We start from the raw sequence: 13,642 nt of genomic DNA on the forward strand, positions 1-13,642 counted from the left end.
AAAGCCAAGGTTCACAGCCCGTGCTCAGCCCTGTTTGGACTCACCACGGAGTCAGAGTACAGCAAAGCCGCTGGTTGAGCAGTGACTGGCATCCTGCACCTTAGGGCGTGTCCCTGGTAGACCCTTGCCTCCCTGGCGGCCTGCCCAGGGCTGACAAGGAGATGAGCTTGAACTCAGGCCAGTTTTGGCAGGGTCTGTAGCTCAGAACTTTTGTCCTGGTGTGGGTAGCACCCCCTGGGCCCCAGGAGCATTCCGTTTTATGGATAGTGGTTAGTGGATCTACTTTTTATAGCTTCTCTTTTGGGGGTAAGCAGTAATATGGAAAAGCCTGTGTTCATTTAAAAGGAGCTGCTCTAAAGCCACAAGGAAGGTATATTAGCCAAGATTCTTTAATCCCATGGCTAATCCACCAATAGAAAATAGTGTTTCATGGACTTCCCGAAGAGAGCTAATCCACAGTAGAGGTGGGGGCTGGGGGATGCAAAAACGTCAGAGAAATCCTATATCCCTGAGATAATGTGAAACAGAAACATAGACCTGTGGGCTCGAGGGACAAAGGCTCATTTTGTGTTGCTAGCAGCAAACGTTTGGGTGAAGGGGGTTGGTTAAAAAGACAGTTGCTGAGCCCAGAGAGATTGGGAGGAATTTCTGTAGAAACACGTTTTGTTGTGCATCAGCTGTGTGTGATCCCGGGCAAGTTAGCATGTCAGACGTCAGCAGGAGAGGGATTCTCCCATTTCTTCCCCTCTGAAGTTCAGGCCTCGAAGCTGCTAGCCCTCATCAAATCAGGCCTGAGGTGGGAAGGGGAGGAAGTGGACTGCTTCCTGGACTCCCATCCTATTTTGCACACCCTCACATCCTGCTGAGGCCAAGGCCAGCTGGCAGGGGCCCCTCTGGTCTACCTAGCCTCCAGTCCCTCCCCTGCTGTCCCCTCAAGCCTGCCAGGTCCAAGGCCCAACCTGAGGGGAGTGTCCCTCACCAGCCAGGTGGGCTCATCCCAGGAGTAAGGCTGCGCCTGGGCCTTGGGAACATGATGGGCTCGCTGGTGCAGTACCTGAATTCCTGCATCTTCGTGGAGCTCAGGGCCTGGCATTTGTCCATCCAGCACTCAGTGTGTATCTACTATGTGCCAGGAGCTGTGTCTGGAAGCAGGAAGACCGCAGTGAGCAAGAATAGACAAAACCCCCTGTCCTTATGATGCCGGCATTCAGACTGATGGACGTCAGCAGGCTGTCGAGGGCCAGCATTTGCCCCTTTGACTCGAAGGCCCCTGTGCCATGGAACACTGGGTGCTGGACAGAGGCCAGGGCAAAGAGGCAGAGCCTTGGCTGGTGGGAAGCACTTGGCTCAGACCAGCAGCCTCCCAAAGCCAGGCTGGCCCTTCCGGCCCCCGTTCAGCCCTGACATGTGGCAACTGGCTGACCAGGGCACCATCAGCAAGACAGGGCCCTGCATGTGTGTGTATACACACACACACACACACACACACACACACACACACACACACACACACTAACATACACCAACAGACAAAGCTGGAGCTGGCAGGAGACAAGGCAGAGCTGTGCAGGCGCTGAGCCCAGCAGCCCCACTTTGTTTTGATAGCTCACAAGACCCCACAGCAAAGAGATTCCCCTTTTATTGCATCTGTTTTAGATCTTTAGAATCTGAGTGAAGTCAAAACCATACTAGAGGGGAGATTAATTCCATATTTTTCCATCTTTGCAATGAAACGAAAGGAAAGTTAGACATTCTGTGCGGCACAGTCGAGACAGGGGCATTGAGCCGATGGCCAGTGCCAGGATGCTCCCTGAAGCCTGGCACAAAGGCCCCCAGTGGTGTGGCCAGGCAGGTGCGTCCTCTCCCTAAGCCCCAGGGCACCTCGGACACTACCACCGGTAATCTGGCTTCTGTCTTGGGGGTAGGGGGTTGGGATGCCCCAGCCCCTGTGGGAGACCGCCTAGAGGAGCCAAATCAACCACAAGCCTGGAAATGATTAAAAGGAACTTTCCGTCACAGGAGAACTTTAAGGAGCAGCCAGACCACCACGTGCCCTGATGGCTCAGACCCTACCAGGCCTGACCACAGGCTGCCTTCTTTGGGGGCCTCATCAAGCCCCATCTGTACAAGGCCCCCTGCAGCTCAGAGCTTAGCCATGGCCCCCATGAAGTAGGGAGCCATGTTGCCCACGGTGCACCCCCATGTCCAGAGCAAGGGCCACATAAATATTAGCTGTTGATACAGTATTACAACGGAGCCTCGAGAGGTGCAGTGTACAGATGAGGAATCTAAAGCCTTGAGTCAGATAACTTGCCCAAGGCCACTCAGCAAGTTAGCAGTCAAGTTCAGATTTGAACCCAGGCAGCACAGCTCTGGAGCCTGTGCTCTTACCACACAGGACAAAGGTAGGGACCAGGGGTCACCATAATAGCATTTTCCAAGAGTCTGCACCTGTGCTATGGCCAGGACATCCTGGGAGAGGAGCTGGGCAGGCACTGAGCGTGGGGGTGAGCCGAGGGGGGCTTGTGGGGAAAGAGGGCTGAGGTGGGGCTTTTGGTAGGTGGCTTTGGTCAGAGAGAGCAATAGTAATAGGCAACGTGGACCTTGAGTGCCATGAGAATGCTATGCCAAGGAGTTCGTCCGTTATCCCTGAGCTCCTGGACAGGAAAGGGACACGGCAGAAGCAGTGTGGAGGTGGAGGGTGACCCAGGAGTCCCGGAACGCCGAGATGGAAGGTGGAGCCTGAGCAGAGTAGTCACCGAGAGGGGCCTAGGGCACCCATCTCATGTTGGGAGCCATGGGGCAGGAGTAGCCTACCTGGGTCTGGTGAGGACACTCGTGAGGCAGAGCCCTGATGTGAGGATGCTGCCCAGCCTGACTCGGCAGCCGGAGGAGTTGAGAACAGCACGGTCTAGTCATGCAATTGGTTTCCTACACGCCATCAGCCCTTCCTGCGGTGCCCCCCTGCTCTGGCACCCTGCTGTGCTCACCAACCCCACCGCCCTCTCCCGGCCCCACATACTTGGCCCCGCATACTTGACGTCTCTCTGCCTGACTTTCCCCCCACACTGCAGCCCTGCCGCACGCCTGCTTGGGCAGCAACCCCCACCCCAATTGCTTAACCCTCTCGCCTCGCTGCCCCCCAGGCCCCCTTCAGACACGGGTGGCCCAGTGTCCCAGCTTCCTGCTACACTGCTGCCCATTTTAGTTCTCCTCGCTGCGGTGCCCCCAGCCTGGCAGAGAGCTCGAGGGCGCCTGTGGCTGGATGGTTGCTCTCTGGCCCAGCCACCCTGTCCACCTCTGGGCCATGTTCCAGGGAGGCCCAGGAGGGGATTCTGACCATAGAAACCACCTAAGAGGGCTAGGGCTCTGCTCAGAGCAGAAAGTGGACATGGAGAAGTTCCCTGGCTGGGGTCGGGGGCCCTGGGATAGAAAGGCTGCGCCGGAGCCGGATGGGGTGGGGAGTGCTGCGGGGAGGCCTGGAGCGAGGTCTGCACGTGCAGCAGCATTCCAGAAGGAACTGGCCAAATATCTGAGAAATGCACACAGAAAGGCTGGCTGGTTACCTTCTGTCTTTCTCCTTTCCTCCAAAATGTTACTCACTGTCAGTCATGGTCGAGCAGCTTCCCCAAAAGCCAGCCCAGACAGGACCAGTGCTGCGGCCACGCCAGTGCCTGGAAGCCCCTCCAAGCCGGTCTCTTGTCTGCTGCATGTGGCGGACCTGACAAATGTGTGGGGGTGGATGAGGTTGTCAGGAGGGCCCTGTTGATGTGCTGTGGCCCCTCAGGTCTTTGTGGAAGTTATGGCTCCAGTCTTCCTGCTACATTTGCACGTGGGCTGTACAGGAGAGACGCTTTCAGCAAAGGTCGTAGTAGCAGCAGTGCTCTGGGAGGAGGAGCAGCTGCTGGAAGGCCCCTGGCTCACAAGGTCTGCCCTTGGTGTTCTGAAGTGCCAGTTCACCCCCTTCTGTTTCACCTCCGACTGTGGCACCTGGTGGCCGTAGTCAGTTCCCGGGCTGAGCCTCTTCTCCCAGACTCACTCTAGAACCAGCTCTGAAAACTGACCACAGGCATGCAGGAGCCCCATCTTCCTGACTGTACTTGCTCAGACCTGTGAATGTGATAAGGCAGTGCCAGGGTGGAGGCTTCCCTGTTCCTGTCCCTTTTTGGCCAAGGGCCCTAGGGTCCCTCCTCCACCTTCCTTGTGGCCACCACACTCTCTTCCCTGTTCAACCACTCCAAACCAACAGCACTCACCTCCTCAACAATGCCATATTCTTCTGTGCCTCAGGGCCTTTGCACCTACTATACCTTGTGTTTGGAACACATTTCCTTTAGCCTGTCTCGGGTTGTTGTCTCCTCACAGAGGCCTCCCAGGCCCCAGTCAGAGTCAGAGCTCTTCTTCCCAGGTATATCAGCCCCAGAGTAGGTGAGCCATGTCAGGGGCCTGGGCTTCACTTGGAGCTAACTCTCTGAACATATCCTGCTCCTTTTCTTCTTGCCTTCTCTCCAAACACAAGTGTAAAGGGGATGAAAAAGAGACCTAAAAAGGAGGTAGAGGGGCACCTGGGTGGCTCGGTCGGTTAAGCATCTGACTTTGGCTCAGGTCATGATCTCACAGTTCGTGGGTTTGAGCCCCACGTCGGGCTCTGTGCTGATGGCTCAGAGCCTGGAGCCTGCTTCAGATTCTGTGTCTCCCTCTCTCTCTGCCCCTCCCCTGCTCATACTCCGTCTCTCTCTTTCTCTCTCAAAAATAAATAAAACATTTTTTTAATGGGGCGCCTGGGTGGCGCAGTCGGTTAAGCGTCCGACTTCAGCCAGGTCATGATCTCGCGGGCCGTGAGTTCGAGCCCCGCGTCAGGCTCTGGGCCGATGGCTCGGAGCCTGGAGCCTGTTTCCGATTCTGTGTCTCCCTCTCTCTCTGCCCCTCCCCCGTTCATGCTCTGTCTCTCTCTGTCCCAAAAATAAATAAAAAACGTTGAAAAAAAAAAAATTTTTTAAAAATAAAAAAATAAAAAAAAACCATTTTTTTAAAACTAAAACAAAAAGAAAGGAGGTAGAAATGAGGACTAGGGGAAAGAGCTGAGGAAAAAAAATGCAGGACAAGCCTGCCTCAAGAGGAAACCAGTCTGGGGAGAAAAAAGAGGCCAGCAGGGCTGAAAGAAGGGGAGGTCATACCATAGGAAGTGGGGGGCTGGGAAGTAGGCAGTCCACTGGAGAAAGAAGGGACAAAGGAAAAGCCCACGAAGCCCAGGGAAAGCGTGATGGAGCTGGCAGGGAGAGAGTGGCCATGAGAGGAGCATGAAGAGCTCCATGAAGGGAGCGGGGCCTCCACGCGCTGGGTGGCAGAGCAGCCCTTCTTCTGCTTTGTTGCACCACTTCTACTTCCAAGGGTGGGGATTATGCTCTCAGGGAGCACTGGACTCTCGCCGCCTCCATGTGACGCCCGCACAGAGCCCGTGGGAGCATCATGGCTCCCAGCCCTCTCAGGCAGCACAGTCAGGCAGAGGCCCTGTAGATGCTCTTTGGCCTCTGGCAACACTCTTCAGATGCCTAAGTCCCTGTCACACATCAGGAGTGGAGGCTCTCCCCTTGGGCACCTCAAAAGTCAGTGGAGATACATGCCCCCAGGCTCTGCCCCACGCGGGGCACCTGGACTGGCCAGTTTGGGCCATCGGTGGGCAGGGGGCCAGTGTGGGAGCTGGGCTCAACTCTTCCAGCTCCCAGAGCCCTGCAGCCGTGGGCAGGCATCTGATACTTTGATGCCATTAGGGAAAAAATATCCAAGGCAGCGAGGTCCAGAGCCACGATGGCTGTCTAGATGACCCTCGTGTTGTGTCGTCTCCCGCTTGGAGCTGGGGGCCCTGGGTGCCAGACGTGTGGCTGAAGACTGGCATTTTGGTGCAACTTCTTTGGGCATCACTACAGTTCCTAGGGGACTAAAAAAACAAGCCTGTCGCTTTAAAATCGGTTATTTTTAGACCCCACTCAGAAGGCCCTTCAGGGTGTTACATGAACCGTCTTATACATCTTGAACTGTGAGTGAGAGAAGCCACTTGCCCTGTTAATGTTGCCTTGACAGGGGACAGATCACAGCATCTGTTCTCCCCTAGGCAGGAAGATGAGGATTTGAATAAGATGCCCTTGTTCAGCCTCTCCCAGAGGATATTCCTCTGGAGAGCTCAGGCAGCCAAGTCAGGCTGGGAATGCTGCCCCACCCCCAGCCTGAGCCGGCCTCACTCATGCTCTTGGTTTTGGTCCGCTGTGCCTCCAGCACTCTCCCTGACAGGTTCCCTGCGTTGGCTGTCCCTTCCTTGTCACCCACTGAGGGGCTAGGCTACTTTCCAGTGGGCTTCAGCAGTGTCACTGGTATCATCCCGCCCCAGATTCTGTCTGGTGTCCAGGGGCTTGTTCCTCTGCTCTCCCTACCTCTTCCCCTCCCCACTCTGCCCCCAGCAGGGACGATAGTGTCAGAATGCAAAATAGCCCTGTTACTGGCTCAGGCCTCCTGCCCAGCCCACTCAGAGGGGGAGGGCCCTCACACTTAACCCATCCTGTCTGGAGCCCATTCTCTGCCCCTGTCCTGTGTTCTGTCCTATGTTTGGGGCCTCAGGGAATGGTCCCTTCTCCCATCTGCCTCTGACTTACCCCCACATGGTGGGGGTTCATACTTCGTTGGTATCTGGTTGGGCCTCCAACACACCTAACCACAGCTGTGTGCGCAACATCCCCCTGTGGCGGCCAGAAGGGTCTGCTCCCCACTCGGCCCAGGACCACCAGCCCTGTCCTCTGCTCTGAGGCTGAAGGCAAGGCCGCCGCCTAGCATGGCCAGAAGGCCCCGGCCCCATCTCTTGCCTCCACAAGGCCCTTCCTCACTCCCTCAGACATGCCTCCTTTGATCCATCCCTCTGCTCGTTACCTTCCCTGCCACCTCGGGGCTCCGTGCTCTGTGATCCTTTGGCCCCAGCGCCTTCTTGCCCCACTTGCCTGGTGAACTCTTCCTTAGCCTTTGCTCACCGCTCCATTCCCAGGCCCACTTCCCCAGGCCACACCCTTCTGTTCTTCCCAGCACACCCTGCTGGTCTGTACGACTGCTTGGTACTTGCCTCTGCAAACTGGTGTGCACCCTGCAGGCCTAGCCGAGTCTGTGTGCACCGTTGTCACCCTGGGTGACACGGGCCAACACAAGGGTGCTCAGTGAGGATGTGAGTGTGAAGACAGTCTGAGGCAAGGGTTGGTAAATATCTGGTTTTGTGGGCCATAGGGTCTCTTGTCACAATTATTCAACCTGCCATCATAGCCAGAAAGCAGCCGTAGACAACATAAACAAATGGGCGTGACAGTAAAACCTTACTTACCAAAATAGACAGCAGGCCAAGTATACCAAGCCTCAGTCTAAAGATACAACAGAGTATGTTCAACAGCGAACAGGAATGTTTTTAAGGGTACTGTTTCCCATGACAAGGGCTGTGGCTTTCTGGAAATTGCTGGTAACAGCAGCAGAAGGTGGTTCAGAAACAAGCCCCCAAGTGACCCTCTGACAGGGGTGACTTTGAAGATGAAATTTGAGTCTTCTATGACTTTGTCCCATGAGGCTTCCCCATGGCTGGCAGGTGAATGCCGTGACCTTGGAAGTGGACAGCGTTGGGCGAGGGTGACAGTGTCCAGGTGTGGGGTCTGAATTCTGCTTCCTGTCCCCATGGTTCAGGGAGAGAGGTGCCTTACTTAGTTGAGCCCAGTCTTGTGAAGGGTGGGACACCCAGCAGTGACCAGGGCAAGTCCCACAGCGTGTTTGGGAACTGCTCACTTTATGCTGAGTGACACCGCACTCCAGTGAAAGAGAGTGTCTAAAATTCAGGCGTTTGGGTACTTTCTCATCGTGTGTCTATTAAAGGGTTCTTGTTGGGATGTCCCCTTTAACCCTATAATATTTTTGTAGCTCAAAATCGTGACTTTTATGATAATTCCAAACCTAAATGTTAAGTGAGGTAAGAGACTGCTTTATAGGGGATTGGAGGCATCTGAGGCCTAGGAACTGTCTCTGAGTGTGGCCTGATGGTGTGAGGGGACTGCTAGGTGACTCTGGGAGGGTGTCCCTTTTTACTACTTCTGCTCATTTAATCTGGAGCCAGGTGTCCAGGTGGCCTGGACAGGACAGAAGGTGACTGTTGCTGGGTAAGAACAGAGATCCACGAGTTCCTCCTCGGGCTGCTCGAGCTTGGGCACTGGGTGGGGGACACACAGGCCTCCCGGGGTTATGTAGCCAGTAGCCCTCAGGCATGGCTGGAGCAAGTGGGGAGGAATTAGGCCAGGCCTCACCTTATACGTGCTTGATGGGGACAAAGCGAAGGTGCAGCTCCCGGTGCCTTCGCCCAAACTCTGAAGCCAGGCCGCTGTGGGTCATGGCCTGGTTTGTCATTTATAAGCTGTGTGACTCTAGGAAAGTTGCTTAATATCACTGTGCATGGATTTCCTCATCTGAAAAATGGGCATGTGGAGGGCTCCCACGCTGAAGGATTGTGGAAGAGGGCTCGGCAGGATCACGAGCACTCCGTGAACATGAGCTGCCGAGAGCAGCCCCTGGAGCAGAGTGTGTCAAGAAGCATCAGGATGAGCCCCTAGGGCCTGTCCCGGGTCCTCCCACCAGTCTCCCCTGGAGTCTGGGCTCCACACCTCAATTATGGAGGGGACTCTAGAGTAAGCTGCCCGGATGGCACAAGGGCCAAGGAGAGGGAATGAGTTGCCTGGTTTCTCCAAGGTCAGCAGGCAGGAGGGACCTTTCTGGAGGAGTTTGGACTCCACCATGCAGGAGTCCTGGGAGATGGGTCACCTTACCCAGACAGGTCTGCCTAGTAGCCAGAACGCTGGCCTCCTCAGCCCTTTCTCCACATTTCCTTTGCCCTGCTGAGAAGACAGAGGTCCACAGATGCCCAGGTACAAGCAGGGCTGCTTCTCTCATTGCTATTTGCCACCAGAACCAGCCTGTACCTCCTTGGGGACTTTCTCTCACCCCCTGCTCCTCTGGACAGAGAAAGGTGAGGGGCCATGAGGGCCCAGGGGCTGCTTGTGAGGCCAGCTGTCATTTGCCCTGAGTGAAAGGAGGGTGAGAAGGTTGGCGGGAGTGGGGGGCTGTCAGGAAGACTGCGGAGCTGTTTGCCTCGGTAGTGCTCCCCCCGCCTCTGGGACAGGCATGCCACACTGCAGACACCGTGTGGAAGGACCCGGCGCACAGAGCAGGGTGAGCAGCCTGCTTGGCGTGGCCCTGGACAGCGGGAGAAACGAGCTACGGCCTCTGCCCTCTGGACACTGAGGCAGCACGTGTTTACTGAGGCTTGCTGTGTGCCTGACACTTGGTGCAGGCGGGCATGTTGTTCTGAACCAGCAGGTGAGGTCTCATTGCGAACAAGGCCAAGTGATATGTCCCGGAACCAGCCCTTGCTGGGGATACCCTCGCCCACCCACACACTGTCCCAGATGCTTTCCCTTCCTCCCTCCCACAGGCCCCAGCAGCTGGGAAGCATGGTGACACCGTGGTGGCCTGGACTGTCCCTACAGGTGGCCCACCTGCCCTCCTGCTGTCTGTGCCTCCAGCCCTGAGCGTGTTTGACCTCTGTTCCTCAGAAGCCCCACTGGCAACCTTTCCATTGCTGTGGAGACTCTTCCCATGGTGGAGGGAAGGCACATCAGCAAAACTAGACATTGGGATTTCTAGGTTTTACTTTATCATGAGAGACACCATTTTCCATGAAGATGAAGTCTCATGTTTTATTAGAGTAGGATTATTCAGGAAAACTTGTGGAGCAGAGAACACCAAGACAACATTCTAACATACAGAAATCCAAAAAATTGTCCTGTCCCTGGCCCATCCTTCTGGCTCAGACGGGGGTTGGGTGGGATTAAATGTGATCTGGAAGAGCCTGGTAGACTTCATCCCTGGATGGTGGCTGCCACCCAGCATCTTGGCAGAGTATGCCGGGGGCACAGGGGAGACAGGAAGTAGAGAGAAAAGACAGAGATGATGACTCTTCCCGAGTCTTTCTCAGCTAGAAAAGGGGGGAAGTGGGAGAACGTCAGGGAGAGGAAGGAGCTGCAGGTTTGAGGAGTAGTGGACTTGTGAAAGCCTTTTTGTCTACAACATGCCACAAAGCACCCTCTCAAAGCTCCCCCAGGAAGGGCCCAAAATTGGGCTGGCACCCTCCTTTCAGGGGGCTGGATATGAAAAAGGTGTGTGCATTTATGTTCAAAGAAATGTAATATTGAGAAATGGCCCTATTTCTACCGAGCTAAAGTATGGGCTCCCCCATGGAACTAAGTGGAGGCCTCATGAAATGCGTGGCACCCCCGGTATTGACATTGGCCCAGCACCCGCTGCCTCCACACTTGAAAATTCGGTCCCTGTGAAAAGTTTAAAGGGGCAGGGAGGGGGTGCGCAAAGAGGAAAAGCAGGCGGGCTCCCCCACTGTGGCCTGGAGTCCGGGACCATCGGAAAAAGTCTGGATGAAGAATGATTTTGGAGCTTGGCTCGGCACAAGCTTTGCAGCAGCCTATGGAAACTTCCAGGAATGCTGCTCTGGGCCAGCCAGGGGCTGTTTCCGCCTCCACTTTTACGAGGTACAGACCCCTCGACGGCTTCTGGCCAGCACAGGGGGAGTGTGACTCTCTTTCAGCTCAGCCCTGCCTCTCAGGGTGCAGTGCACCTTTTCAGAGCCCTTACAGCCCAGGCCAGCTCAGTTAGAAAGGGCCAGCCGCCAGGAGGAGCAGCCTCCGTGAGCGGCTGACGTCCATGCGGGATGCTGTGAGAATTTATAGCAGCCTTAGAAGGGGAAACTCCCTCCCAGAATGTTTCAATGTTTTATTAAATGTATGAAGGGAAAGTTTCCTTTTCACTGGACCAAGGCCCACAGCCTCCATGGAGCCTCAGGGAAGGTGGCAAAACCTCTTGGGAAAGCCCACAGACAAATGGGTAAAATTAATAGAAAGTATTGTTTCTTAATCTGAGCCTTTCTGCTGGCTGTAGGCGGCACCACACAGGAACCGAGCCTGCCTTGCTCACAGCAGACTCACCCAGTGCCAGGTGCGGGCCTGACACGCACAGGCACTCACCCAGCTCTCGATGGGGGGAATGTGAGCTCAGCCATAGTGGCCAGCATGGGTCAGGGTGGGCGATGGCTGGGGTTGCCCGTGTGACCGGTGGGCAGGCTCGGGAGCACACCGGCTCCCAGATAGCACCTGCCCCTCTGCCAGCACTCTGTCCAAAGCCAGAGGAGGTGGGCAGGTTTTTTGCAGCCACGTCTGCAACACTGGCCCTGGCCCATAAGGCGCATGCAGCCTCAGCAGCTGGGGGCATGGGCAGGCTAGACAGCTAGGTTGTGCTGGGTGTGCAGGAGAGGCCAGGGAGCAAAGGCTCAGCCTTCGGAAGCCAACATGATGACAAGCATTGCCGACATGGGTCAAGCTAAGAAGTTATGGCTGGGTGCCATCCTGAGTCAAAACCCATAGTGTCCAGGACTCCTGTGAGCTTGGCGTTATCCTTCCATTACAGAGGAAAAGGGGGGCTTGGAAGTGGAGTTAGGGCCAAATTCCCAGGTGGCATATTCCTGCAATGGTCCTCACTGGACTTGGACAGGCAGAGGCCCTCCTAGGCTCGGGGTCACTCAGTCACTCACCTCCCAGTCTGGGAAGTCCCTCCAGGTATAGAGGTGAAGAGCCTGAGGTGTAGGCAGGACCCTAATTTGGTGCCTTCATTTGGGAGTGTCGTTTTCTTACCTTTGGAATGGAGATGGGTGATGGTCTCCAGTTGGTTGTGGACAGAAACCTGGCCCAAATGAGGAAGTGGTTCTGTTCCAGACCCCAATCTAAGTGCCAGACCACCAGGGCCAGGGATTCTGACCCAGGGCTGTGGGACCTGCTGCCGACCTTCCCTCGCTGTGTCCTCCCCCTGCCTGCAGACATCAGAGAACAGCCATCCAGAGCGAGGAAGAGACATGAAGGCAAGAGCAGTCCAAGTCGCCACCAGAGCCAGGGACCTGACAGGACAGCAGGCCGAGCAGCTGAGCAGGAATGGCTGGCGGAGGGGTCCCTAGGGCAACCCTGAAGCCTGACCACCATTTCTTTTGCAGACAGTCTCCATCCTGGAGCAGCGCTTGACACTGACGGAGGACAAGCTGAAGCAGTGTCTGGAGAACCAGCAGCTAATCATGCAGAGAACAACACCGTGATCAGGGGAGCGAGAATCAAGAGCTTGGTCGATTTTGGGGGGGTGGCAGACCGGGGACTGGTACTGTGGGACTTGGGTAAATAAATGAAAGGGATTCAGCTCTGTGGGCATCACATTCATCCCTGAGCCCCAGAGATTATGCCCCTATCTCTGTCCTCCACCTGCTGTCTGCACCTGGAGGCTCTCCACCTGGCAGTGGGAGGCCGGCCCCCTGTGGGCAGGGCCAACACATGCAGAATGTACTGTGTTTGGTTTAATGTGAAGGAGTCACCCGGAAATGTTTGCTACCTCTACCTCGGAGTCCCAATGAGCCCTAAGATCGCAGCTTCCCTGCCCCCCTCCAGAAGAGTCCCCTTCCTGGGGTTTGTCCAACCTTCTGTCATATGACTGGCTCTTCCCACCCATAGCAATGGACTACACATTGGGTGGGGAGCCAGGAGTTTTCTCTAAATCTGACAAAAGGCCCAATGTGGGTCCATCTGAGGTTTATCCAGGAACAAGCACTCGAGGCGGGGAGGTGGTAGCTTTGCAGTGGCCTCGATTTCTCACGCATGCTCACTGGGGCCTGGTGGCTTCCTCCTCTGTATGCACGAAGGTGAAGGAATCTGAAATTAAAATGGACTTTATTGAGCTTCTCATAAAAGTGGCTTGTTCTGAGTGAGACCTTATCAGTGCCTCCATCCCCAGGGCCCATAAAGGGAGAATGAGAGCAGTGACTTCGGAGAGCCCCTGCCAGGTTACCTCTGGAGCTCAGGGTATTGGGGGAGCAAGGACAGCCAGAGTCCCTGCATGACATCCACCTCCCCTGGCCGCGCCCCCAGCTGGCTTCCTCGATTGGATCCTGGAAGACTCAGGCACCTGCATTTCCACTTACTCCTGAGGGTTCTCATAGGCGCCTTCCTCTGCATCCCTGCAGGGAGAGCCAGGCAGTGTTTGCCATATGTCTTGGTGTCTTCTATGCCTTCAGCATTTGGCTTCTTGGGACCCAGCCAGCCAGGGAGGTATTTATCCTTCAACATACCTGCCTTGCCCTGGGGGACCGGGGTGGGGGGTGGGGGTGTTAGATCTTCTCGGGAGCTGTTAGTACCACGCAGCTAATGAGGTTCCCAGCCTCTGCGGCTTCCAGGTGGGAGCAGAGCCTGAATGCCTAGGAGCTTGGGCCGCCAAGGAGGCAGCCTGTGTTGAGCCCTGATAAACGATGAGAACGGGGAAGCTGCCTCCCCCGGCCGTGTGGAGAAAGAGCCGCAGTCCAGGATCAGGCTACAGATTCTGCCTTTAGCCAGCTGTGTAACCTCCGCATGGCGACATAACCTCTCTGAGCCTCAGGTTCTTGTGTTATGTGGTGGTGGTAACCACCCCTCCAGGTGCTTACGAGGGAGGCTCGCTCCCCATGAGCTGTGAGTGGGAAAGTGGGGAGGAGGCTGCT

At 55.8% G+C, this 13,642-nt stretch overlaps 1 protein-coding gene across 8 annotated transcripts in view; it reads left to right on the forward strand.

Annotated features, from left to right (window-relative positions):
- The window catches only part of POC1A (POC1 centriolar protein A), a 101,626-nt gene extending 88,780 nt beyond the window's left edge, over positions 1-12,846 (forward strand). For all 8 annotated transcript variants that reach the window (XM_058726707.1, XM_058726705.1, XM_058726706.1 and 5 more), the window contains one exon: positions 12,119-12,846. In XM_058726707.1, the coding sequence (XP_058582690.1) occupies positions 12,119-12,217 (99 nt within the window). In that variant the 3' untranslated portion in view covers positions 12,218-12,846. The remainder of the gene's footprint in view (positions 1-12,118) is intronic.
- The last annotated feature ends 796 nt before the right edge of the window (positions 12,847-13,642 follow it).

This window comes from Neofelis nebulosa, chromosome 4 (assembly GCF_028018385.1).
Source record: "Neofelis nebulosa isolate mNeoNeb1 chromosome 4, mNeoNeb1.pri, whole genome shotgun sequence".
Classification (NCBI taxonomy): domain Eukaryota; kingdom Metazoa; phylum Chordata; class Mammalia; order Carnivora; family Felidae; genus Neofelis; species Neofelis nebulosa.